The 27,381-nt window shown below is 38.3% G+C and overlaps 3 protein-coding genes across 4 annotated transcripts; all 3 read right to left on the bottom strand.

The window, feature by feature from the left end:
- Window positions 1-4,582: 4,582 nt before the first annotated feature.
- On the bottom strand, window positions 4,583-11,802 carry LOC132709082 (proto-oncogene Mas-like). Of its 2 annotated transcripts, XM_060681817.2 has the most exons (5): window positions 11,693-11,802; window positions 9,030-9,118; window positions 8,138-8,198; window positions 6,974-7,987; window positions 4,583-6,382 (listed from the first exon to the last, which is right to left on the bottom strand). In XM_060681817.2, exons 2-4 carry the CDS (start codon window positions 9,055-9,057, stop codon window positions 7,009-7,011), a joined length of 1,068 nt encoding a protein of 355 aa, XP_060537800.2. In that variant the 5' UTR covers window positions 9,058-9,118; window positions 11,693-11,802; the 3' UTR covers window positions 4,583-6,382; window positions 6,974-7,008. The 2 variants fall into 2 exon arrangements, with proteins under 2 accessions (XP_060537800.2, XP_060537799.2); XM_060681816.2 differs by having other exon boundaries at window positions 4,583-7,987.
- Window positions 11,803-17,784: 5,982 nt separating this feature from the next.
- LOC132709920 (proto-oncogene Mas-like) lies at window positions 17,785-19,735 on the bottom strand. The gene is made up of 3 exons (XM_060684979.2): window positions 19,708-19,735; window positions 18,944-19,001; window positions 17,785-18,793 (listed from the first exon to the last, which is right to left on the bottom strand). The coding sequence occupies exons 1-3, from the start codon at window positions 19,733-19,735 to the stop codon at window positions 17,785-17,787; spliced, it is 1,095 nt and encodes a 364-aa protein (XP_060540962.2).
- Window positions 19,736-25,354: 5,619 nt separating this feature from the next.
- LOC117676507 (proto-oncogene Mas-like) lies at window positions 25,355-27,106 on the bottom strand. The gene has a single exon (XM_034436015.3). It carries the CDS (start codon window positions 26,963-26,965, stop codon window positions 26,030-26,032), a length of 936 nt encoding a protein of 311 aa, XP_034291906.2. The 5' UTR covers window positions 26,966-27,106; the 3' UTR covers window positions 25,355-26,029.
- Window positions 27,107-27,381: the final 275 nt, after the last annotated feature.

Genomic DNA, 27,381 nt, shown 5'->3' with positions numbered 1-27,381 from the left:
CTCTCTCTCCCTCTCTGTCTGCCTCTCCCTCTCTCTCTGTCTCTCTGCCTCTCTGTCTCTCTCTGCCTCTCTCTCTCTCCCCCTCTCTCTGTCTCTCTGTCTCTCTGTCTGTCTGTCTGTCTCTCTCTCTCTCTCTCTCTCTCTCTCCCTCCCTCCCTCCCTCCCTCCCTCTCCCTCTCCCCCTCTCCCTCTCCCTGTGTGTGTGTGTGTTCTTGGCAAGTACAGATCCCTCACCTCTAATCCACAATGGAATGGAAAGGAGACCGAACAGCTCTTTTATTCAATGGCAAGAATAAACTTTGCGATCCGCATCTTCATTTAAGTTTTATTTTCTTTCTTTCTTTTTCTTTTTTCTTTTCTCCTGCAGGGGGCATCGCAGGTTTTTTTTTTTTTTTTTTTTTTTTTTTAAACCGATGAATAATGACGACTTACCGCGGCAGGTTCTCCGGCCGGGCGGAGTCAAAACCCTTCCTTTCCCATCTTAACGGGATGCGAAACCTTGCGGGCAGGAGAGAAAGCGGGTGCGGTCCCGGTAGGCGTGCAAATGACGCAGTCGTGCAAGCTGAGACGATTGCCTGGTGGCCAGAAGGAGGCTGGGCTGATTTGGCTGCCCTTATAAAGCAGCTCCAGTTCCTCCCTTTGTCACTTTCGGAGCGGATTTTTCTCGGCTGCATTTTAGAGCGACCGTCTCGAGAGGAGCAAGGAAATCTGGACAGCCGCGTTGGGAAGATGCTTGGGAAGCGGCGCTTTCGGCTTGGCCAAACCGGTCAACCCAACCGGAGGAGGCTTGGAAGAGCCCATCGCCGCCCTTCTCGGACGAGAGATTTGGAGAGTTTGGCGCCGGATCCCCAGCTAACCGGATTGAAGCCAGAGATATCCAAAGTGGAGAGAAATATATATATATATACTATATATATACTATAGTATATATATATATATTTGTGGATTATTAACAGCAACAGCGGTTTATGTCCATGGAGATTCTCAGTTCATGTGGTTGTCCCCAAAATGCTTTTTCAAGAGGCAATTGGACTTTTTAAAGAGGTAACTGGACTTTTTTTTTGGGGGGGGGGTTCTTTGCAAAAAAAAAAAAGCACCTTTGGGAGCATCGACCATCATCGTAAACCATCGTCCTCTTGTGGGAGGAAAGGATTATAACCGACAGCATAAAAGCTTGGGTGATTTTTCGCATCGCAGAAGGCGGATATCGGTAGCCGAAATGGATGTTTTTGTTTTTTAAAAAAGGGGAAATTTACGTTCCTGGTCTTTTCTTTCTTCCTATTTTTCCTTTTTTTTAAAAAAAATCCTTTTTATTGGTTAAAAATTACAAATAAACATAAATAGGACAATACAACATACAAAACAAATAAGCATGAATCAAGTCTTACGACTTCTTTTTCAACATTGTCACATCGGTAGACTGTATTTATATTTCTTATCTATATATTTACATATAATGCAATATGATAAACTCCGTATTTAATTAATTATGTTCCTTAATTGGTACCCAATTTTTGCCTATAAATTACGACCTCTCTTTTGTGTCCCTATTTTTATATTCCTTTCTTTTTCTCCAACCAGTTATACCATTTCTGCCATACTATATAAATAGTCTGTTTCATCTTTTTCTTGTAATTCTTTTGTGAGTCTGTCCATTTCTGGACATTCCATAATTTTGGTGATTATTTTATTTTCCGTTGGTATGTCTTCATGTTTCCAATTTTGAGCAAAGAGTATCCATGCTGCCGTTAGTATGTGGATAATTAGATATTTTATTTCTTTTTCATAATGGTCCTAGTAAAAAGACTTCCGGTTTCATTTCCAATTTCTGGTTTATGATTTCTTCTATTTGTATCTTTATTGCCTGCCAGAATTGTTTTGCCTTCTGGCATGACCACCACATGTGGTAATAGGTTCCTTTTTCTTTAGCCCTTGGGGCGCGTTTCTTTCTCCCAAGGAGAACTTTTTCGCCCGGTTAATGGAGTTTCCTCCCTAGAGAGAGACTCACATTGGCCTCTCTTAGGCAATCAGCTGAAGGTTTTTAATATTTTCCTGTGGATTTTTTTAAAAATTGGTTTTGACTTTGATTTTGAACGACTGGCGTGCAAGCTGTGTAGATCGCACCATGGTTTTACTTTGCACTTTATTGCTTTTATTCTATGCGGGTTTTTTTTTAAAAAAGAAGCAGTTAGATTGTAAGCCACCTAGAAAGCTTTGGCCATTGGCCAATTTGAAACTGTAAATAAATAAATTGAGCCTGAGTGGTGCAGCAGACTAATGCTACTGTTAAAGGTAGTATTTAGCTTCCAGCTGCCTGCAATTACTGCGAGTTCAATTCTCACCAGGCTCAAGGTTGATTCAGCTTTCCATCCTTTCTAAGGTAGGTAAAATGAGGACCCGGTTTGTGGGGGCAATAAACTGACTTTGTATAAAATATACAAAAGTATGAAGGCTATTGCTTAACGCATTGTAAGCCGCCCTGAGTCTCCGGAGAAGGGCGGCATATAAATCAAAATAAATAAATAAATAAACAAACAAACAAACAAAAAAACATTTTATTCCCTTGACTTTTTTTTTGTTTTTGTTTTGTTTGTTCCTCCTTTAATTTTAAGCTCTTTGGGAGGTATTTTGGGGCATCACTTCAAGACCTAATCTGGGTTGATAAAATGGGTGTATATGTTAAATTTGGAGGATCATCAATGAGTGGTTAAACTACAATAAAGTTACAACGGCCCCGGCAGGCCTGGGGCCGTTGATCTCGCTGTTCTATCTTGCGAGATCCGGCCATGGATGGTGTGCATGTGTTTTTAATGTTTTTAAAATGTTTTTATAATGTTTTTTTTTTAAATATGTTCACTGTTTGTATTATTTCTGTTGTGAGCTGCCCAGAGTCCCTAGGGAGTTGGGTGGCATAGAAATATGATTAATTAAATTAAATTGATTAAATTAAATATCTTTTTGTGGAGTTATCTTCAGTTAAGGCTGGATAGAAAACCTCTAGGGAATTCTAGGGAATGAAAAATCACTGAAAGCTGATTTTGATGAGATTGGACAACCATTTCTCTGAGATAGTATATGGTCATCTGAGGTTGGACCCAGTGGTGGGTTGCCCCCGGTTCGGACTGGTTCGCATGGACCAGTAGTAACTGGTGGGAGGCCCCGCCCACCACCCCAGATGTCACCATTGGCAATCTGAGCATGTGCAGATGCAAGGCACCCGCGCAAGCATGTGTGCACGATCCCATTGCGAACCGGTAGTAAAGGTAAGTAGAACCCATCCCTGGTTGGATCAGAAGACCTCAAAGATCCTTTCCAACTTTGTTATATTGGAATTTGGGAGAGAAAGATTTTAATTGGTCAAATCCATATCTCTCTCTCATCTCTCCCTCCCTCCCTCCCTCCCTCTCATCTCTTTCTCCCTCTTCCTCCCTCTCCTTCTCTCTCTCTTATCTTCATCTCGCTCTCTCTTATCTTCATCTCTCTCTCTTATCTTCATCTCTCTCTCTTATCTCCATCTCTCTCTCATCTCTTTCTCCCTCTCCCTCCCTCTCCTTCTCTCTCTTATCTTCATCTCTCTCTCTCATCTTTCTCCCTCTCCCTCCCTCTACTTCTCTAACTCTTATCTTCATCTCTCTCTCTTATCTCCATCTCTCTCTATCTCCATCTCTCTCTCTTATCTTCATCTCTCTCTCTCTCTTATCTCCATCTCTCTCTCTTTCATCTCTTTCTCCCTCTCCCTCCCTCTCCTTCTCTAACTCTCTCTTATCTTCATCTCTCTCTGTCTTATTTCCATCTCTCAATTTCTATAGGTTCTTAATCTCTGCCACCATCATCATCATCTCTCTCTCTCATTATTATTGAAGCTTTTTTTTCTTAAAGTTAAACATTAATCTAAACTAATTTAAAGTAAGGAAGAAAAAAGAAAGGAAAGAGATAGCAATAGGTGAAGGAACAGAAAAAAGATCAAGAAAAATAGAAAAAAAGAAGATACAAAAAATGCCTTCCAATATTCTATGCAGCAGTTATAAACACTATTACATTTTAAACTCTCTCTCTCCAAAATTATATCATAACTCTTTGGACATTTGACCTCACTTTCTTAAACAGTTTACCGCTTAATTAGTAAAATCGGTCTCATGCTGCAGATACCTTCTGCTATTTCTGTAAAATGATGTTCCTGGAGTCTTAACAAAGTAGAGATTCCTCCTTATATTTCAGATTACCTTTTTAAATTTTTATTTTGCATCCTCCTGTTCTAAAATTCTTAGGAGTTTAATTTCATCTCCAGTTTCTGTCAAACTTTAGGGCAATCTTTATTGGCTTGTTATCCTAACTGAAAGTAAGATTTTAAGGTTGGAAAAACAAGTGGCGAAAACTTCAAAATGTGGGATGCAGTAATCCAGATATAACCATTGAAAAGGAACGTGTCATTTTTCTCTGCTCTTCCTCATTCAGTTTGAGCATGTGTAGCCAACATAGAATTGAGGATAGTGGAGTGGATATGTCATGATCTCTTCATCCATCAATTTGAAGTGATAGAAGAGTAATTCCGAAGAAATAGAAAATCACTCTAGGCAAGCATAGAGGGGAAAGTGGGAACAATCCAGCATTAACATGAATCTTTGGGAAAGATAGTTTTGGAAAATGTGCAGTGGCTGTAAGCAAACACGTGATTCCTACACAACACAGTGATTTATTATTAATTTATTTGCTAAATTTAAATTCTTCCTTTTACTGAACATTCAGAGTGGATAACAACATATAAAATGGAAAGTACAGCCCAGAAGAATAGATGGTTACAATTTTAATTAAAGCAAAATTAAAATCAGTTTAATTTTAATCACTAAAATTGAAATCCATTGTGCAGTATAATTAAACATGCATGGCACATTAATGAAGCATATATATTGGATGGATGTCATGTGGATAGCAATAGGGCCTTGGTACTACAGTGGTTTAAAGCACCCTGTTATTAACACAGCTGCCTGCAATTTACTGCTGGTTCGAATCTCTCCAAGGCTCAAGGTTGACTCAGCCTTCCATCCTTTCTAAGGTAGGTTAAATGAGGACCCAGTTTGTGGGGGCAATAAGCTGACTTTGTATAAATATACAAAAGTATGAAGGCTATTGCTTAACGCACTGTAAGCCGCCCTGAGTCTCCGGAGAAGGGCGGCATATAAATCAAATTAAAAAAAATAAAAAAAAAAAATAGCACTTAGACTTATATACTGCTTCACAGTGCTTTACAACCTATGCGATTTACAGAGTCAACCTATTTGCCCCCAACAATCTGGCTCCTCATTTTGCTGACCTCGGAAGGGTGGAAAGTTGAGTCAACCTTGAGCCTGGTGAGATTTGAAATGCCAAATTGCAGGCAGCCGGCAGTCAGCAAAAGGAGCCTGCAGTACTGCACTCTAACCACTGCGCCATTAGGGCTCTTCAGAATCTTCACCATGCTAACTCAGGTTCTAGGGATGATCCTTTCTAGACCTCTTCCTGCATATCAAAGACTCAAGGCTGATTTGCCTTTTGGCTCCTTGAGAAAGAAGCCTTCCCTTCTGAAATCATATCCCCAATTCCATAACATCAATCAAATTAAATATTTATTTTGGTTATAGACCAGATAAAAAGGGTAGAATGCAAACAAAAGCTAAAAAAAAAATATTATGAAAAACTACTATCTATGTCATCTAGCTAGCTACATCTCCATTTCCATCTCCATGTCTATCTCTATCTCTATCTATCTCTATTTCTATGTCTAATCTATCTCTACCTCTACCTCTCGTTCTCTCTCCCTCTCTCTCTCTCCCTCTCTCTCCCTAATAAATAAATAAATAAATAAATAAATAAATAAATCAATATCTATCTATCTATCTATCTATCTATCTATCTATCTATCTATCATCTATCTATCATCTATCTATCTCCACACACACACATTATATATTCATACTTGGTACTCGTTGTTAATTGGTTCTGAGAGGCAGGATGAAATTCAATGAGTTTCAAAGCAGTTGATATCAGGGTGCCTCTCTCTCTTTCTCTCCCTCTCCCTGTATCATCTATCTATTATCTACCCATCTACCTATCTACCTACCTACCTATCTATCCATCTATCCATCTATCATCTATCTACAGAAACACACACATACACACACAATCCTTAAAAAAAAAAAAAAAAAACCTCTATTCCAAAAGTAGCCATACAGAATTACAGAATAGAAACCCAGGTGAGGTTTGTGTTGAGAGAAGAAAGGTCTACTAAGGTCCTCCTAGTCCAGAACTTTGCCAGGTGACGTCGGTGCCAGCTAAGAAATCAGGACTTGAAATGGCTATAAAAGATTGCCTGGAAGGAAGGCTTACGATGATAGAAGCTACATACCTTTAGTCAAGAAAAAAAAAGCCACTAATTAATGATTATGAATAATGAACTCTAATTTTAAAATATAATTGAATGTTATTCTGTCTGAAATTTTTCAGAATCAAAAATGGCACATTTTATTCCAAAAAACTGTATCGTGTACAGCACATTTTCCCCTTCTCCTTCATCTCCATTATATGTATATAAACTTTCTTGTCACAAAGAAAAATGCATAAAATAAAGTACATATTATAAACATTTCATTCAGTAAGATCTTATTTTCTCTGAAAATAAGAGCAGATCTTATATTAATTTATGCTCCAAAAGATGCATTAGGGCTTATTTACCAATTAGGTCTTATTTTGGAGAAAATATGGTACTAAATGCGACCCTCTTGCTGATAATCTTAACTGGGAAACAGGATGCTAATTATGAAAAAGGAAGTATATCAGCTAAAACGTTTCCTCTTGAACAAGTTCTTTGAATTGAAAAATGAGGACACAGCAACACTTCCTGTTCCTAGTTTTTGTTTTTAAGTACTTTGCTCAGTAAATTGTATCACATCTGTAAGTTCTTAAGGAAAGCACATATGGTGTCTGAATAAGCTTTTACCTTAAAATATTTTATATGCAACATTTTTTGACTCTTCACAACTGGCTTTCATGCGTGGTTTCCTGATCTTCCGTGCTTCCCCTCTCATCCTTGAAGATTCTTTGCAGAGCAACCTTGTAAGATGCTCTGGGCTGATCTTTTCCTCTCTTCTTCCTCCCCACTAAGAAATAAAGGAGTGGGTTGATGCTGCTGTTGAGAGTGCCACATCCTACCCCAATGATCATGAGGAGGGGATTATAGGAAACAAAATATTCCATGACATAAAAGACATTCATTGGGAGAGAAAGCAGGAGGAACAAGAGGAGAGCCAGAAAGATGGTGATGAGCAATTTCTTTTGATTGCGTTGCATTTTAGACCTCATATGAATCAAGAGAGTCACAGTGGACACAACCATGAGAGGCGTACAAAGTAAACCATTCACAATCAGCTGGTAAAACAAAGGTGATCTTCCATAGGTTCTGGTCTGGTGGAGAATGAAGTGCACCACAGAGAGCAGGAAGGAGAGGATCCAGATGAGGCTACAAACAAGTGTGGATAAATATGGAGGACGATGGCAGCGATGCCAGAGAGGGAAAAGGACAGCCACACACCTGTCCAGGCTGATGGCCGTCAGCAGAAACTGACTGGCAGAATAGGTGAAGAAAAAGAACTCAAAAAATAAGAAGAAAAAGGCATTGAGAAGGTGTGTTTTGTGACTCAGAGTAAATACTGACACAAATATAGCTGCAGTAATGAGGGATGTGATGACCCCAAAATCAGCAATGGAGAGATTCAGGATGAAAGTGGTGAAAGGATTCCTCTTAATGGAAAAGGCCAGGAGATAAATTGTCATTCCATTTCCCACCAGGCCAAAAATGCAAATAAGGCCAATGAAGCCATTGAGAAGATTTTGTGTTAAATTATCAAACGGTTGATCATACGGAGAAGAAAAAATTTCTGGTATTTTAGAAACATTTGGAGCAATTCCAGTAGTATTGAAACAACTTAGAGGACTTGGAAAGTTGTTCTGTATCCTAATAACATAAAGAAACAAAAAGAGAATCAGTCCTTGTTAGTGAAATACATACATACTGTAGGAAGGCCCCACCCTGTTCCCAGATTAAAATATTCTTTATTCTTAATATTAAAAAGAGGCAGAATATTTTGTATCATAATATACTTACTCCTGTATTCCGTGTACCACAGCAAGGAAGTGATATGCTATATCATATTCTGATCCATTACCTAAGGAAGCAATTATAATAAATTATTATTTTGATCAATGACAGCAGGCAGCAAAAATGTTAATGTGCTTTAGAAACTTCATCCACACAGATTTGTTTCTTCCTGAATGGGAGTCTGTGAATGTATAAATAAAATAATCTCTAGTAGGTTTTATTTTCCTTTCATTGCCCAGATGATCATTGGCCAATATTCAGTCTCCTCTAAGCTGCCCCAGAATTATTTCACCTGATAATTAATTCATTTTTTTAAAATGTTCATTTTGAATGGGAAACTATTTTCCTCACCCTTGCTTTTCCTTCATTTTCAGAAATGCTTTTAGCCCCTAATCATTTTTTCCCCTAATTAAAGAAGAAGAAAGTGGTTGACTCCATCCCTTGTGTCCTTCCAAAGGACAATTCTGGGAGGATGTGGCCTGCAGGAAGCGACAGCTGTCAGTGTGTTGATATTCCCCCTAATACTTAGTTTATGAATAATTCCATTGGAAGCCATTTTGTGAATGCACCCACTGAATGTTTTAGATTAATAGATTAACAGAGTTGGAAGGAACCTTGTAGATCATCTAGTCCAACCCCCCACACAAGCAGGAGACCCTACACCATCTCTGACAAATGGCAGTCCAATCTCTTCTTGAAACCTTCCAGTGATAAAATGCCAATGCAATCCCCAACCTCAGGGGAGAATGGACAACAGGAAACCATGACTTGGTGATGGAGTTTCAATGTTGGAATAAGCTCATAAACCATTATGAACTCTTGAGGTTTTGGTTATCAGTAGTTCCCACAAAGGAAAGGAAAGTTTATATATATCATATAGTTTTCATGATGTTCATACCTCTTGAGTTATTAAATAGCTGCTCCATTGTGCAAAAAGTGTTGTTTCCTTTCTTAGATGAGTTCACATCAGTGGATAAGGTGGACCACCTGGGGTAATGTAATTTAAAGGGAAATAAAATTATTAAAAGAAAGAAAACCTGACTTGTCTTCTGATTGTCCAAATGGCTGAAAGAAATTGTATTCTTGGAGAATTCCAAGTCGTTATTGGTTTGCCATCAACACATGAAGCAATAAATTGCATTTACAATAACCCTAAGAAAGACATTTTTAAAAATGAGGAAAAATCTTCAAAAAATGGGGCAGTTTTTCAGTTAATAACAATAACATCAGAAAAGAATTTGTAAAAACGTATTAAGATTTATTGGAGTCAGAGATGAGAAGACTGGTGTCACACCAGTCTGGTAAAAAGATAATGGTAATTTAGATTAATGTTTATGGAGATTCTTAATCATCCAAATCATGGTTGTCCGAAAAGTCAACTGGACTTTCTTTGTATTTTCTTTGAAAACTTTCTGCTTCTCATCTAGGACCTTCTTCGGTTCTCAGTTACAGTGAGTTTCATCAGACAATCCTGTGGAATTAACTGATAACATCCCAATGTTCCCCAACTCTTAGCCTGAACCCAAAATGGGGTATTTTGGAAATAACAAATTACCACAGCACAAGTTCTGCCTTTACTTTGGCCATACCTGATAATGATAGGAAGAATCTCCAGAAGGAAAAAAAAAAAGGTCTTTTCCAGAATCTAAGGACGAGATCTTTTCCAGTGAATCCCGTTGGCCTTCACTTGATGCAAGTACAGTCCAAAAGGGGAATTGAGCTGGACCAAGCTGCAAACTTTCACAGAAAACCTGTGCGATATTCTTCTCTGAATTCTGCATGTTTAAATGTTATCGCACACAATATGTAAAAGAAGTTGTTAAAGAGGCAATCTTATTTTGAAAGAAAGAACAAGAAAAAGGCACTTGTTAGAGAAGCAGCCTATTCTGGATGTCAATTGGATGTCAAATTCTTGAAGTCCAGGAGCCTTAAAGGAAAGGAACATCTTATGGCAGGAATTATGAATAATTCATTCCTAAACCATTTTGTGAATGCACCCACTGAATGTTTTACAGCAGGCCTGTCAAACTTGTGGCTCATGAGCTGGCTGTGTCATGTGTAGGACACACCAGGGGTGAAATCCAGCAGGTTATGACAGGTTCTGCAGAACTGGTAGCAGAAATTTTGAACACTTCAGAGAACTGGCAAATACCTCTGGCTGGCCCCAGAGTGGGGTGGGAATAGAGATTTTGCAATATCCTTCCCCCAGGAGTGGGGAGGGAATGGGGATTTTGCCATATCCTTCCCTTGCGATGCCCACCAAGCCACGCCCACAGAACTGGTAGTAAAAAAAAATTGGATTTCACCACTGGACCACGCCCACCCTGGCTTTGCAAAGGCAAAGAAAAGTTACGATATGTCACAATACGTCACGTGATGCGATCAGGTTTGACTCTTATATTTTACAGATCAATAGATTAACAGAGTTGCAAGAGACCTTGTATGACATCTAATCCAACCCCCCATCCAAGCAGAAGACCCTACACCATTTCTGACAAATGGCAGTCCAATCTCTTCTTGGAAGCTTCCAGTGATAAAATGCCAATGCAATCCGCAACCTCAGGAGAGAATGGAAAACAGGAACTCCTGATTCGGTGATAGAGTTTCAATTTTGGAATAGGCTTACAAAGCATTACGAACCCTTGAGTTTTTTGTTAACAGCAGTACCCACAAAGGAAAGGAAATTTTATATATAATATAATTTTCATGTATTTAAATGTATTTCAGTAAATAAATTGCTGCTCCATTATGCAAAAGAGTTCAAATCTGTGTATGAGGTGGACCACCTGGGACACTGTAGTTTAAGGAGAAATACAATTATTGAATTGTATTAATGAATCCAAAGTCACTGTTGGTTAGCCGTCCACACAAAATACGTTTAGCCTCTCCTACCTTTCAGTCAAGCCATAAAATGTAGTTGCAATTCAAAAAACTAAGGGAATCAAAAGACCAGGAGTACAATTCCATAACCATAAAAAGGGAATTTCAAAAAATAAGAAAATATGATCAGAAAGATAGCAGTGAACAATTAACAGCATGAGATTAGAAAAAAAAATAGCAATAGCAGTAGCAATTAGACTTATATACTGCCTCATAGTGCTTTACAGCCCTGTCTAAGCAGTTTACAGAGTCAGCATATTGTCCTCAACAATCTGGATCTTCATTTTACCGACCTCAGAAGGATGAAAGGCTGAGTCAACCTTGAGCCAGTCAGGATCGAACTGCTGGCAGTGGGCAGAGTTAGCCTGTAATACTGCATTCTATTCCCTTCACCACCAGGGCTCTTCAATAGATATTAAGATTTACCAAAGCCAGGAATGAGAAGACTAGTATCATACCATTGTGGAAACAAATCGGTGCTCAATTGAGTTCCATTATGGGCCAGAGGACTTTGATGGATTAGCTGATCCCATACTAATTTAGTATCTGCAAAATGGTCCTTTTTGAGACCAGGGTAAGACTAGGAGCCCATACTGATGAGTCCTATCCTGGTCTCAAAAAGGACCATCATGCAGATAATTAATGACCTCAACAGAAACTCTGCTTTTACTGCAGACGTACCTTGGGATGATAGGAAGAATCTCCAGGTGGAACTAGCTGGTCTCGTTTGGACTCTAAGGATGAAATCTTTTCCCGATTAATCCGATGAATCCCGTTAGCTGGCACTTGATGCAGCTACAGTCAGAAAGAGGAATTAAGCTGGACCAAGCTGCCAACTTTCTCCGAAGAATAAAAAGAAGGGGTGTGACATTCTTCTCTGAATTTTGCAACTTCAACTGTTATTGCTGATGATATGCAAAAGAAGTAGTTAAAAATATGATGTCTTAAAGAAGAAGTAACCAAAAGTTGCTAGATTGAGATTCAGCCTAACATGAACCTAGGACCACTTAGTAAAGCGGTATATAAGTTTAAGTGCTTTTGCTATTGGTAAATTGCTAGAGTCCAGACCACTTAAAGGAGGAATATCTTATGGCAGCAATTGTTAACTGACAGCAATTTTGTTTTGTTATTTATGAAATTTGTATGCTGCCTATATCACCATTAAAGTGACTCTGAGTGGCTTGTTAAGCAAATGACTCCAGGAAACAATGCAAGCTTCCAAAAAATAAAATATTTGATGTTACGTATATTAACGGCAGCAAGGATTTATTTATTTATTTATTTATTTATTTATTTATTTATTTATTTATTTATTTATTTATTTATTTATTTATTTATTATTAGATTTATATATCGCCCTACTCCCGAGGGACTCAGGATGGTGAACAGCCAAGGGATAAAACACAGAGAATTACAAAATTTAAAAACAGTATAAAAACCTAATTAAATAAATTTGGCCCAGAACAGATTAAATCAACCCTAAAATTTTAGACAAATTTAAAATTTACAATTAAAAAGGGAGGTTAGGCCAGGCCAGCCTGTTGGAATAAAAAGGTCTTGAGGGCGCGGTGGAAGGTGCGTAAATCCGGGATCCTCCGTATCTCCGGGGGGAGCTCATTCCAGATAGCAGGTGCCCCCACAGAGAAGGCTCTTCCCTTGAGGGCCGCCAGTCGACACTGTCGACTGCCTTTGCATTGTATTGGAAGAAAGATAGTATACCGTCAGAGGGATTGGTAATTCAAAAAATATTTGATTGCGTGGAAATGGATAGACTCACAGTAGAGCTAAAGGGAAAGGATGACTCGGAATATTATGCGGCATCGGAGAAATGGTATGAATGGATAGATAATAGAAATAAGGAATGGAAATGTACATAAAGGAATAGAACGTTTAGAAATAGAATGTATATAATGTATTGAATATTGATTCTAGGTGCATGAATAATGTCACAGATCTGTTAAATATGTAATAGAGATATGTAAAGAGAAAAAAATGCAATAAAAATAAAATAAAATAAAAACGATGGAAGCTTCCACCATTTTGCTTAATTTAATCCCGTTGCTGCTTCGTGTACATTTTTAACCAAATGCACTTTTTGTTCTGATTGGTTCAACCAAACAGACAAAATCTTGAAGGACTTTTATTTTGTAGCTGGAAGGAGATGATTCCTGAAAGGAGCAGTAGGTCCCCATTATTTAATGGTGGAGATACTGGAAGATCTCTTTCTTTCTACTCACCTTTGACATCTTCTTAAAAAAATGTGATATCAAGAGCAAAGACCCAAAAATGACAGATATTTATTCAGAGAAGTTTTTTTATTGTTGCTTACCCATTGACAGGAATCTTGCCAGACTACAGCACAATATGCATAACTCTTAGATATACTGCGTGAAAGGGTTCAGGAGGGTTTACTCTGTGCCTCTTCCTTCATTCCAAGGATTCTTGTCCAATTTGCCTTTGACTCCTCAGCAGAGGTCCCCTCCCTCATGCAATCATGCACATCCCACCATATGTGGTAAATCCATGACAACTTTCCCTTATTCCATTAAGCATAATGGATAAAGGTTCAAATGCATGAAAATGTAGGAGAAGAGGAGGCGAAACTGGGGGTGGGGGGAATTAAGCAAATCATCAGCCTACAGTTGTTATGTTTTCATAAATGGCCCAAATCCAACCCAGCTTGTATTCCGTTGATGCTTATCTGGCTCAAGTTTAAGTAGCGAGATTCTTGTGTATGAGCTTTAGCAATCCCTGCCTTAGACCAGATTCTGACTCTGAGGAAACTGCATCAGATGAACCAGCAGAATTCCAACCCGAAGTGGCACCAAAGCAGGAATCACCAGAAGTTTAATGCCAAAAATAGGCACTATCAGAACAATAATCAAGTAGTGAAAATATGGCATTCAAACCCTGGGCCTCAGGGATTAGAGAGCAGAGAGCAAAGCAATGAAGCTCAATGAGGCTCCTTGCCAAACAGGGAGCAACTCCCTTAATTGAAAAGAGATGGCTGCAGTCTGGTTTAAGTAAGAGAGCTGACTAATCCAGTTTCTGGAGTTGGAAACAATTATTTCATCTCCTGTTCTGGTGTTTTGTTCTAGGGTATTTGTTGTGTAAACCCTCCCCCCGTCCCTGAAATTCTGACCTTTGGACTGGCTGACAAAACTTGCTTGACTTTCTGGATTTCAGCCTAGATTTTGATCATCTGTTTTGTGTGTTCCTGTTGAAAGTGAAACTATCTACACAAGATTTGCTTTCTAGAGACTTTATTGATTAACATTCCTTTCTTCTTCTGCAGTTTCTTTACTCGATAGTTCAGTAAATTACTTTTAGCTAATAACAGCCGCACGGGTGATTATGGGAGCGATGTGGTGCTCCCATGTGACCCCCCTCCTGCGCGAGCTGCACTGGCTCCCGGTGGTCTTCCGGGTGCGCTTCAAGGTTTTGGTTACCACCTTTAGAGCGCTCCATGGCATCGGACCGGGGTATTTACGAGACCGCCTTCTGCTACCAACAGCCTCTCACCGACCAGTACGCTCCCATAGAGAGGGGCTCCTCAGGGTGCCATCGGCCAAACAGTGTCGACTGGCGGCCCCCAGGGGGAGAGCCTTCTCTGTGGGGGCACCTACCATCTGGAACGAGCTCCCCCCAGAGATACGGAAGATCCCGGACCTGCGCACGTTTCACCGTGCTCTCAAAACTTTTTTATTTCAGCAAGCTGGCCTGGCCTAACTCCCCTCTTTTAAATTTTTTAAATTTTTTTAATTCGTGACTTTATAAATTGGGTGTTTTAATCTGTGTTTCGGCAAAAATATTTAATAATTTTAAGGGATTTTTAATATTTGTATTATCTGTATTTTATCTTGGCTGTTCACCGCCCTGAGTCCTTCGGGAGTAGGGCGGTATAGAAATTTGATTAAATAAATAAATAAATAAATAAACAGCGAGTATATCCATTTGCAACCTGAAGAACGACCATTCATATCTTAATGAAAACTGCGTCTTTCAATGGAGATTCATAAAACCTAAGTTAAGAACAATGTATGTCTATACAGAAGAAAATATATTTATATAGTTCTGGGCTGAAATGTGGGGTTATTGGTAGTCTCTGGGGATGGTTGCTGGCTTGCAGAAATTTTACCTGTATCCCATCAGGTAAAATCAAGCAATAAAATGTTTGCAAGACAACAACCAAGTTCAGACAGCACCAGAGAGGGACTCCACATTGTAGGTATCACTGCGTGATATTGAATTGGAGTGAAAAGTTTAGAGCAGTGTTTCTCAACCTTGGCCGCTGGACGACGTGTGGACTTCAACTCGCAGAATTCCCTAGCCAGCTGGCTGGGGAATACTGCAAGTTGAAGTCCACACGTCGTCCAGCAGCCAAGGTTGAAAAACACTGGTTTAGAGTGTGGGAAAATGTTGCCTAGATGGCGATGTCTGTGTTAGAATGCACTTTGCTAATAATGTTGATTGATGCCAAGAGAGAAGTTAAAATCTTATCAATCACAAGTTGAGCCATGGAACTTTTCTAAATCAAACATGATCCATTAGGTCTTAATAATTTGGTGCAAATTAGTCAAAACAGTCTATTATAATTCTTCAGAATACGCATTTTGTGTATCCCAATTATTTTTTCAAATAAAACATTTATTTTTTCCTATGAAAATGTTCTTTTATTTATTGTTTTTATTTATAACACAACACAATATAACAAACACCAAACACATAATATATATTATCTTTTTACAACTGTTTTGTAATAATCATCTTCTAATATTGACATTTCCCCCCAATTCCCTTTATACTATTCATTTTCCTCTTGTTCCTTTCTCTCTTATTTACGCTATGATTCCTAACAATCATAATATTAATTTTGTTTGTATCAAAATGTTCTTTAATCTTGTTTAAAAACAGTTAAAAATAATGAAACAAACTAAAAAAGGAGAAAAAAAATACATTTTATGCTTGCTGATAATGATTGGTTCACAATGAAATCTCTAATATAAACAGTTCAAGATATTACTAGTAGTCCATAACCTAAGGACCACATTTGACCCTAGATTTGCCATCGTTAATCATTGTTAAAATTAAATGCGGCATATTGTGATTCCTTGTTCAGCAACATGAATCCCAGCACTTCCGGTTTCAGTTGTTAAGTCATCACTCAAGTCATTAAATGGATGGAGTCTCAGGTAAGAATCATTCCTCCCACCCATCTCATTTCCATCTATGTTTGTGCACAGTGACAGTGATGGTGCCAGCCTCTTCTCAGCCTCTTTCTGCACACCAATGGCTCAAGGCTTTAACCTTAGATTGTCTACTGTTGACCTCACCCCATTCCTAAGAGGTCTGTAAGGGACCTGCATAAGCGCACCAACATGCCTACCATCCCGGTCCTACTGTCCCCATTTATTCATATCCATTTCATGTATCAATAATCATGTTTATACTTATATCTGTTATTTTATACATGCTCAACAAATAAATGAATGTTAGAAAAGGTTGATTTGCCTTTTAGCTCCTTGAGAAAGAGGCCTTCCCTCCTGCAAACAAGTGTCCAATTCCGTAACACAAATCAAATTAAATATTTATTTTGGTCATAGACCAGAATAAAAAGGCTAGAATGCAAACAAAATCTGAACAATGATAAAATACATAAAGTGCAAAAATATTTTGAAAAACTAATATCTATATCTACAGTATCTACAGCTACATCTATGTCAGTATCTCTATCTCTACCTCTATCATCACTATCTCTATCTCTATCACTATCTTTATCTCTCTATATATCATCTACAACTACATCTATATCTCTATACCATCTATATTTCTCTCTCTCTCTCTCTCTCTCTCTCTCTCTCTCTCTCTCTCTCTCTCTCCCACCCACACCCATACCCTCACAACAAACCCTTAAAAACTACTTCTATTCCAAAAACAGCCATACAAAATTAAGAATAAAAAACCAGAAGCAGTTTGCAAATGAAAAGGAAAGATTACTAAGGTTCTTTTATTCCAGAATTTTGCCAGGTGAGGTTGGTGCCAGCTAGAAATACGGACTTGAAATCACCATAAACAGTGGCAGGAGGGGAGGCTTACAGGATAGGATAGGATAGGATAGGATAAGATAGGATAGGATAGAATAGAATAGAATAGAATAGAATAGAATAGAATAGAATAGAATAGAATAGAATAGAATAGAATAGAATAGAATTCTTTATTGGCCAACTTTATTGACACTTCGAATATACGCTAATCGGTGTACATTAAAATGAAATTTCGTTGCATACAGCTCTCAAGGGGTCACATGACATTATTATAGAAGCTACATATATTTAGTAAAAAAAGAAAGCCACTAATTAATGATTATTAATAATAAACTTATTATAAAATATAATTGAATGATAACGATGTCTGAAATTTTTCAAGATCAAAAAAGTCGTATTTTGTGCTAAACAGCTTCTTTGGATTGAAAATTATGGACACAGCAACACTTCCAGTTTACACAGTTTTGTTTTTAAGTACTTTGCTCAGTAAATTTGTATCAATTCTGTATGTTCCTTAGGAAAGCACATATGATATCCCAAATAAACTTGTAGGTTAAAATATTCTATATCAGAGGTGGGCAACTATGGCCCTTTTATGACATGTGGACTTCAATTCCCAGAATTCCTGAGCTAACATGGATGGCTCGGGAATTCTGGGAATTGAAACCCACAAGTCATAAAAGGGCCATAGTTGCCCACCCCTGTTCTATATGCAATATTTATGACTCTTTATAACTGGCTTTCCTTCATGGTTTCCTGCTCTTCCGTGTTTCCCTTCTCATCCTTGAAAACTTTTTGGAGAGCAACCTTGTAAGATGTTCTGGGCTGATCTTTTCCTCTCTTCTTCCTCCCCACTAAGAAATAAAGGAGTGGGTTGATGCTGCTGTTGAGAGTGGTAAATCCTACCCCAATGGTCCAGATGATGGGTTTAAAGGGAAGAACATTTTCAATGATGTAAAAGACATCCATTGGGAGAGAAAGTAGGAGGAAGAAGAGGAGAGCCAGAAAGATGGTGGTGAGCAGTTTCCTTTGATTGCGTTGCATTTTAGACCTCATATGAATCCAGAGAGTCACAGTGGACACAACCATGAGAGGCGTACAAAGTAAACCATTCACAATCAGCTGGTGAAACAAAGGTGATCTTCCATAGGTCCTGGTCTGGTGGAGAATGAAGTGCACTGCAGAGAGCAGGAAGGAGAGGATCCAGATGAGGCTACAAACAAGTGTGGAGAAATATGGAGGACGATGGCAGCGATGCCAGAGAGGGAAAAGAACAGCCACACACCTGTCCAGGCTGATGGCCGTCAGCAGAAACTGGCTGGCAGAATAAGTGAAGAAAAAGAATTCAAAAAGTAAGATGAAAAAGGTATCGGCAATGTATGTTCTTTGACTCAGAGCAAACACTGACAAAACTATAACTTCAGTATTGAGGGATGTGATGACCCCAAAATCAGCAATGGAGAGATTCAGGATGAAAGTGGTGAAAGGATTCCTCTTAATGGAAAAGGCCAGGAGATAAATTGTCATTCCATTTCCCACCAGGCCTAAAAGGCAAATAAGGCCAATGAAGCCCTTGAGAAGATTTTGTGTTAAATTATCAAACAGTCGATCATAAAAAAGAGAAAAAAAATCTGGTATTTTAGAAACATTCGGAGCAATTCCAGTAGTATTGAAAGACAAGTCGGCCGGTCCAGAACCTCTTTCAGGACTTGGAGGAATTTGAGATTTGTTCTGTATCCTAATAACACAAGGAAACAAAAAGAGAATCAGTCCTTTTTAGTGAAATAAATACGTACTGTAGGAAGGCCCCACCCTCTTCCCAGATTAAAATATTCTTTATTCTTAATATTAAAAAGAGGCAGAATATTTTGTATCATAATATACTTACTTGTATATTCCATGTACCACATCAGCGATGTCCTGGAATATTGGGATTGATGCATTACCTAAGGAAGCAATTATAGTAAATCATTATTTTGATCAATAACAGCAGGCAGCAAAAATGCTAATGTGCTTTAGAAACTTCCTCCACACAGATTTGTTTCTTCCTGAATGGGAGTCTGTGAAGATATAAATAAAATATTCTCCAGTAGGTTTTTTTTCCTCTCATTGCCCAGATGATCATTGGCCAATATTCAGTCTTTATGATCCTCTAAACTGCCCCAGAATTATTTAATCTGATAATTAATTCAAAACAATTTTAAAAATGCTCATTTTGAAAAGGAAACTATTTTTCCCAGCCTTCTTTTTCTTTGATTTTCAGAAATGCTTTTGGGCCTCTAATCATTTTTGTTCCTAATTAAAGAAGAACAAAGTGGTTGATTCCATCCTTGTGTCCTTCCAAAGGACAATTCTGGGAGGATGTTGCATGCAGGAAGTGACAGGTATCAGAATTCTTAAATTCTCCATACTTTATGAATAATTCCATCAGAAACCATTTTGTGAATGCACCCCTGAATGTTTTCAAAATGCCAATGCAATCCCCAACCTCATGAGAGAGTGGACAACAGGAAGTCATGATTCGGTGGTAGAGTTTCAACTTTGGAATAAGCTCACAAAGCATTATGAACCCTTCAGGTTTTCCTTAAGAGTAGTACCCCCAAAGGAAAGCAAAGTTATATATATATAATATAGTTTTCATGATATGCCTACCTTCTGAGTAATTAAATAGCTGCTCCATTGTGCAAAAAGTGTTGTTTCCTTGCTTAGAAGAGTTCACGTCTGTGGATAAAATGGATCACCTGGGACACTGTAATTTAAAGGGAAATAAAATTATTAAAAGAAAACTTGACTGTTCTGATTGTCAAAATGGCTGAAAGAAATTGTATTCTTGGAAAATTCCAAGTCATTATTGATTTGCCGTCCACACATGAAGCAATAAAATATATTTACAGTCAAAGACCAAATGCAATCAAAAGGAATGAGGAATACATTACAAGAACCCTAAGAAAGACATTTTTAAAAATGAGGAAAAATCTTCAAAAATGGGGCAGTTTTTCAGTTAATAGCAATTAATAACATGGGAAAAGAATTTGTAAAAACATATTAAGGTTTATTGGAGTCAGAGATGAGGAGGCTGGTGTCATACCAGTCTGGAAAAGAGTTGGTGAGAAATTGAGTTTAATTTCTATGGAGATTCTTCATCATCCAAATGATGGTTGTCCCAAAAGTCAACTGGACTTTCTTTATATTTTCTTTGAAAACGTTCTGCTTCTCATCCAGGACCTTCTTCGGTTCTTAGTTAAAGTGAGTTTCATCAGACAATCCTGTGGAATTAGCTGATAACGTCCCAATGTTCCCCAAGTCTTAGCTTGAACCCAAAATGGAGTATTTTGGAAATAACAAATTGCCACAATACAAGCTCTGCCTTTATTATAGTCATACCTGGTAATGATAGGAAGAATCTCCAGAAGGAAGAAGAGGGCTTTTCCAGTATCTAAGGGCAAGATATTTTTCAGTGAATCCTGTTGGCCTTCACTTGATGCAAGTACCGTAGAAAAGGAAAATTGAACTGGACCAAGCTGCAAACTTTCTCAGAAAACTTGTGCGATATTCTTCTCTGAATGGGATTAACCCTCACTCAAGATCCAAACCAGGACAAAGCCATTAAGACCAGGGATGGGTTCTAACTGGCTTTACTACCGGTTCTCTCTGTGTGTGTGCTTCGCGCGTGATCGCCTCTTCAGTGACCGCATGGTCAAGCTTGAGTCCTCATTAAAGGAAGATTGGCCATGTGCTTATAATTCACAGTGTTACAAGAAGGAAATACTCTAAAGCAGGGCTCCCCAATATGTGATCATGGCCCACTATTGGGCCATGGGTTAATCATCACTGATCTGTGAGAGTGAGCCCCACTTGTGGGAGTCTCATTGAGGGCGCTCGCGGCCCCCCTCGTGTGAGTATCACCGTGTATGTTGTGGACACTCGCACCTGCACATGCGCTTGCCCCTCCCACAAAATCATCCCCTTCCCCCCCCCCCGCTCCAGGCCCCCAACCTATAAAGGTTGGGGAACTCTGTTCTAAGACACACTATATTGAAAGCATCAGAAACGTCCACACAGTCTCAAAACATCTATGAGAACTCAGTTCCTGAAACTCATACTGAACTTGGAAACAATTATTTGCATATAAGAGTTATCATGATAGAAGTTCTACCTTTTCTGTGGACATACCTGGTGATGGTGTGCAGGAATCCCTTGTTGGTGTGAACCAATAGGTTTCTGTGAAGAAGCCCAGAGAGCTACATTTCTTTGATGAATCCAGTTTGATCTATATTTGATGTGGATGCAGTGAGCAAGCAGAATTTATTCAGCCTCACGGACAATTTTTCCAATTACCGTAAAGAGGAACTTGCGTAACATTGTCTTATCTATTTGGAAGGAGAAAGTGTTTTGACACATTTTATACAAACAAATATTTGAAGATTTAATCATAACTTTCAAGGGAAAAAGATAAGAAATGTCACACTGAAATTGTGTCTAATCTCATCTCTGTGAATCATAACTTCTCGGAAAATGAGACCACATTTGAAATTGAACCTAAGTTCTGTTACATCCTTTGTCTGCGAACGTCAGTGGTTTTTGAAATTTTGCATGAAATTTTGCAGTTATTTGAATGGATAAATAAATAAATAAATAAATGTCACTGGGTGTTGTGCCTTGTGATTCTTGACGAGCGTATCATGTCTTTTTATGTACACTGAGAGCATATGCACCAAAGACAAATTCCTTGTGTGTCCAATCACACTTGGCCAATAAAAAAATTCTATTCTATTCTATTCTATTCTATTCTATTCTATTCTATTCTATTCTATTCTATTCTATTCTATTCTATTCTATTCTATTCTAATCTATTCTAATTCTTCTAATTCTAATTAATTCTAATTTTTCTTTTCTTCTCCTCCTCCTCCTCCACTTCCTCCTCCTCCTCCTCCTCCTCCAATTCTGGGAGTTGAAGTCCACAAGTCTGAAAACTGCCAAGTTTGAAGACCTCTGGCATAGACATTTTGGTGAGGTAGCGACGTTTAGCACTGTAAGGAGCCCCAGACGGTTCCTGAGTGAAGGAGTGGAATGTCTGCCAGTTTGAACTGAGGTGATGGAATGTGAGGCAAGTGGCAGTTGGAACTTTTCAGGTGGGGAAGGGGAGTAGAACGTCTAACTCTTTAGCATCAGAGTATGTTAATATATTGTATATGAATATACTGTTTATGAAATACCAATGATCTGATGGTCATTTTGAAAAATCCTTTCTTAGCAAGCACCTAGAAGCCAAGAGGAACATATGTGCCAAATTTCAAGTTTGTAGGCTTTACAGTTCTGGAGATTTTGTGATGAATGAGTGGATTTGGCTTTTATATATGTGTTGTGGCCCGTCAGTGGCCTGTGCAGTTAGTAGCTGATTCCGACAGCGAGGAGGCTGGTGTAGTGCTGCGCCAGCAGCCTGTGCAGCTGGTGTTCAAATCAGACAATGAGGAGGCTGGAGAAGATGTGGTGCCAGAGGCGGAGATTCAGTCAGGGCCTTCAGAACCTCCAGAAGCTCCCATAAGTGAAGAGGAAGAAGACAAGGAGCCTCTTCTCGATGCACGAGCACGCAGAGCTGTTAAAGGCAGGAGTGGCTCCTCAGGAGGAGGTCTCCTCAAGAGTAAGGCTTGGGGCTAATTGGCCACTGCCCTAGCCTGGAAGGACAACGACTGATGCAATTTGCAGGAAACAACTTCATTCATATTCCTTCGTGTCTTGATCCCAGAAATGTTTGATTTGGCTCTTGTTTCTTTCTTGTCAGTTTTCCTGCAAATTGCTTCTGGGCATTTTGCCAACCACAGTAAGATTACAGTTATCTGAAATACTGTATCTCAGAATTGAGTTATTATTCTTTGGATTCTTGTCTGCTGTTAATTAAGTTAAATTAACAGCCCTTGTTCAGAAAAGACTGATTTAAACTGTACTTGTGTTTGAACAACTGCTAAGAAAACTCACTAGTAGTCTTTAATTAGTAAGCTAAGGTTTATATGGACTTTGTGTGTGCTGTGTTCTTTGGGATCCGTAGCTGAGGCAGAACAATATGTAGATTAATTTATTTGCCCGCTTTCTCTGCTTCTATTTATATTAACATTGGAACCGTTATTGAGAGAAATTAGGCAAAATTCGGGAATAAAAGGACTACATATCAAGAACCAGCAGTATAAGTTACAAGCATACACTGATGACCTTCTGTTTATATTGGGCCCGAAGTTAATTTATGAATTAGAAAGATATGGAGCTGTGGTAGGCCTAAAAGTAAATAAGAACAAAACCAAGGTCTTGATTAAGAATTTGACAATAAATCAGGGGAAGGAAATAGAATTGAACTTGGAATTCCAAATCATAAACAAAAATATGGTATTTAGGCATCCTACTATCAGCTAAGTGTTCAACAATTAAGGAGGACAATTATTTGAAACTTCTCCAACAAACGGAACAAGACTTAGAGAAGTGGAAGAAGTTGCAAGTCTCTCTGTTAGGTAGGATTGCGGTCATAAAATCTTATATTCTCCCAAAATGGACTTACTTATTTCACACAGCTCCAGCCAGATTGGACAACAATTTTTTTAAACAATGAAACCAATGTGTTCTCAAATATATATTTGGCAGAATAAAAAACCTAGAATTAAACTTAAAATGCTCCAAGAGGTGAAGGGTAGAGGGGGATTCAGTTTGCCTAAATGGGAGTATTATTACCAGGCCGCAAATTTAGTTTGGGTAAGGGACTGGATCTTGTTGAGAAGGAGATGGCTGTTGGTTCTGGAAGGTTGGCATTATTTCCTTTGGCAAGAGAGGGCAAAAAAAACCCCACGTGCTTTGCAGGTCATTACTTGAGGAATACTTTAATCGTAACATGGAGGAAAATTAAAGACAAATTTTATTCTTTGACCCCCTCCTGGCTGGTCCTGCTAGAAGCCATGACATATACCCTGCTATATAATAAAGAAAAACATCTACCTTATTGTGAGCTGCTTGATAGTCAAGGCTGTTTAAAAACAAGAACCGAACTAGCTCTGCAGGGAACGGAAGTGGATTGGTGGGCTTATGCTCAAATTAACTCCAAATATAAAAAAGATAAGGAGCAAGGAGGTATTGATGGGACCCTGCAGGAGTTAGATAAGATTATATTAGGGAAGGAGGAAAAAATGTTAGCTAAGATTTATAATTTTTTAATAACCCGTTGGATAGGTGACGAGATCATCAAAGACTCGATGATTGCCTGGGGGAAGAATATTGGACACTCAATCGATTTGGTGAAATGGGAAGAAATTTGGTCTAGATAAATGAAATTTTTGATGGCAACTATGTCGAGTTTCTGAAAGATGCCCTAATTAATTCATGAGCCATGATCCAAATTTCAAAGGAAATATGGTCATTTATTAGGAGCAACATTCCGGCAATACTGGGATGCAGTTAGGACTAATCCTACGTAGATTCACGTTCCCCTATGACCCTGTCTCTCCCCTCCTCTCTGGCCATTTCATAAATCACATTCTCCAATTAACCACTTTGGCTGGCTGTGAAACCTAACGCCCTCCTTCTGATTGCAGTCAGAAAGAATATATGGAATTCACTTCAGTTCTCCCTCCCTCCTGCTCATGGCAACTTGAAAGCTTTGCAAGTTGACAAACTACTTATAAGGAAAACTTGTATAAGATGGTATACAGGTGACACCTCCTTCTCGCCCGACTATCCAAACTGTTTCCTGGACTCTCCCCAAATTGTTGGAAGTGTGGGGAGCTAGGTACCTATTTCCATGTATGGTGGACTTGCCCCAGAGTAACTGAATTTTGGAAACTCATTCAGAGGTGGTTGTTAGAAATTACGGGTTACAAACTACAACTGAAACCTGAATTTTACTTATTAAACATCAGGCCAGATAAAATAAGCACTAACAAATGGTATCAGATTGTTTATATCACAACTGTGGCTAGAATATGCCTCGCCCAAAACTGGAAGGGTAAAGATCTACCGTCTAAAGATATGATTATAAGGAAAATCATGGAATGTGCAGAAGCCGATAGGCTAACTAAAATTTTAAGAGATCAAAAAGATTCTGCATATTTCCAATGCTGGGACCTATGGTATGCCTGGTTAGATTAAAAAGAGGACAATGCTAGATTAGACTTTTATTTTTTATCTGTTTATTTAGATTGAAAGTTATGTATTGTGTAATGTTCTCACCGTGACCTGTTTGTCGACAAATCATCTGTTTGTACTTTTTTAAAGAAATAAAATTTATAATAATAATAAAAAATAGATTAATTTATTTGCTAAGTTTTGATCCTTCCTTTCTGTTTATTCAACATTCAGAGTGGATAACAACATATAAAAAAGAAAGTGTAAACCATAGGAATACATGATTACAAATGTCATTAAAGTAAAATTAAAAGCAGTATCATTAAAATTGAAATTGCAATATATTTAAGCATGCATGGGATATTAATGAAGAGTATATATATTAGATGGTTGCCACATTTGCATGGATGCTAACACAAAATTAGATTTCCAGATGAATTCTCACTGGTAAATGAACTTTGCTGAGTAGCTGTGGGGATAAAATAGGCAGGGTACATCGAAGCATTTTAAATAGGGTTTGGAACATTTGACTTGTGCTTGCAAATGAACAGACCAAATGCAGAAATCTGAAGATACGGTAAACTGTTCATTAAACTGCTCATAGCTAAGAACAAAGATTCAAAAAAAAAAAAAAAAGTTTAGCTCCTTTAACCTATGTGTTATTTTACCAAGTCATCTCAAAAGAATCTATTTGGAATGTTTTAGAAACCACTGTTAAAGTTGAGAAGATATCAGACTAATTTCCTAATTTCATTGGTGTTAAATTTCTGGTAATGCTGGATTTGCCAGAGTAGGTTGGTCTGAATGGAACCTCGAGACTTTTCAGGAAACCATAGAAATATGGAAGCTTTTCACTCTTGTGAGAACCTCATAATCATATATCCACCTGAACCTCTGGTTGCTTGTCATTCTTTTCTTCCTCTTTGCAAATTTTTAAGTTGTGCATAGATGTATGTTCCTTCTCTCTCCCCAAGAGGAAACAGATCAGTGGGTTTACACTGCTGTTGAGACAAACAAATAAATAGATGTATGCAATTAAATTGAAATAATTCCATATGAAAAGAACGTCGAAGAGATAAATGGCGCTTGTTGGAATAGAAAGGATGAGGAAGAAGAACAGGGCAAGCAAGATGGTTAGGAGAAGCTGTTCTCGCCTCTGCATTTGTGGTTTAAGAGAGCCTTTGATGAAGAGGGCCAGAGAGGAGACCACCATGAGCGGGAAGCAAACTGAGGTACATATTATAATGTTAAAGATTATGGGGGGCCATATAAAAAAACTCATAGTGTAATGAATTGCTGAGATGAGGAAAGAGACTATCCATGTAATGGTGCAGAGGATGGTGGACAGGCAGGGGAGCTGATGGCTTTGGTACCGAATAGGGGAGAAGAGAACCAAACACCGGTCCATGCAGATGATAATCAGAAAATATCGACCAGCGCAGTAAGTGCATATTAAACATTCTCTTATTAGTTCAGTATAATACCAATTATTTATGTCCAGAATTCTGGACAGAAATATTAATATGAGAAGCCCGCTGTCAGCCAAAGCTAAATTGAGGATATAGAGATCGAAATAATTCCTCTTCATCCGGAAACACAAACGGACGATGACAATTCCATTTCCAATAATCCCCGGAATGCAGAGGAAAAGGATGAAAGAATAGATGAGTTTTCCCGGATATGTAGAATCAGAATTGCTGACATGTAAGTCCATGGCATCAGTGACATTGTGTTCAGTAAACTTGGATGTCAGATTTTCCAATTTAGCAGCCTTTATTCCAGAAATGATGTTTGTCATGTTGATCGTCATCTTCTATGGAAATGAATCTTGACCCTTACAAAGTAAAGGACTTGTTTCAACTCTTTATACAAGGAAAGCAGAAATCACAGTTTGTTTAAACCCCTTTCCAGATAAAAGAGGAAATCCTTTTTGGTTTTTTTGAGGACTTTGTTTTCCTCTGGTTCCGCAGAACAAATCTGTGAAAAATAAAAGTAAGCAAAAAATGGCCATATGATCATTCTGGTTGGGCACAAGACAGTATGGATCGTTTAATCATTATTACAAAATATATTTAAAACTGTTATACAAAAGAATTAATCATAATTTTTTGGGACTACCTGTGAATTACAAAACGTTTAATAATATTCTGGTCCGTTTATACAGCAGTGGCCAAAATTGTGGAAACCATTTGGGAAAAGTGCATTTTCTAAAACTCGCTAATAACA

The sequence above is a fragment of the Pantherophis guttatus genome, chromosome 3, assembly GCF_059756535.1.
Source record: "Pantherophis guttatus breed Tessera chromosome 3, ASM5975653v1, whole genome shotgun sequence".
Taxonomy (NCBI): Eukaryota; Metazoa; Chordata; class Lepidosauria; order Squamata; family Colubridae; genus Pantherophis; species Pantherophis guttatus.
The sequence above is the reverse complement of the archived record's forward strand: the minus strand, read 5'-3'. Positions and strand labels throughout refer to the sequence as shown.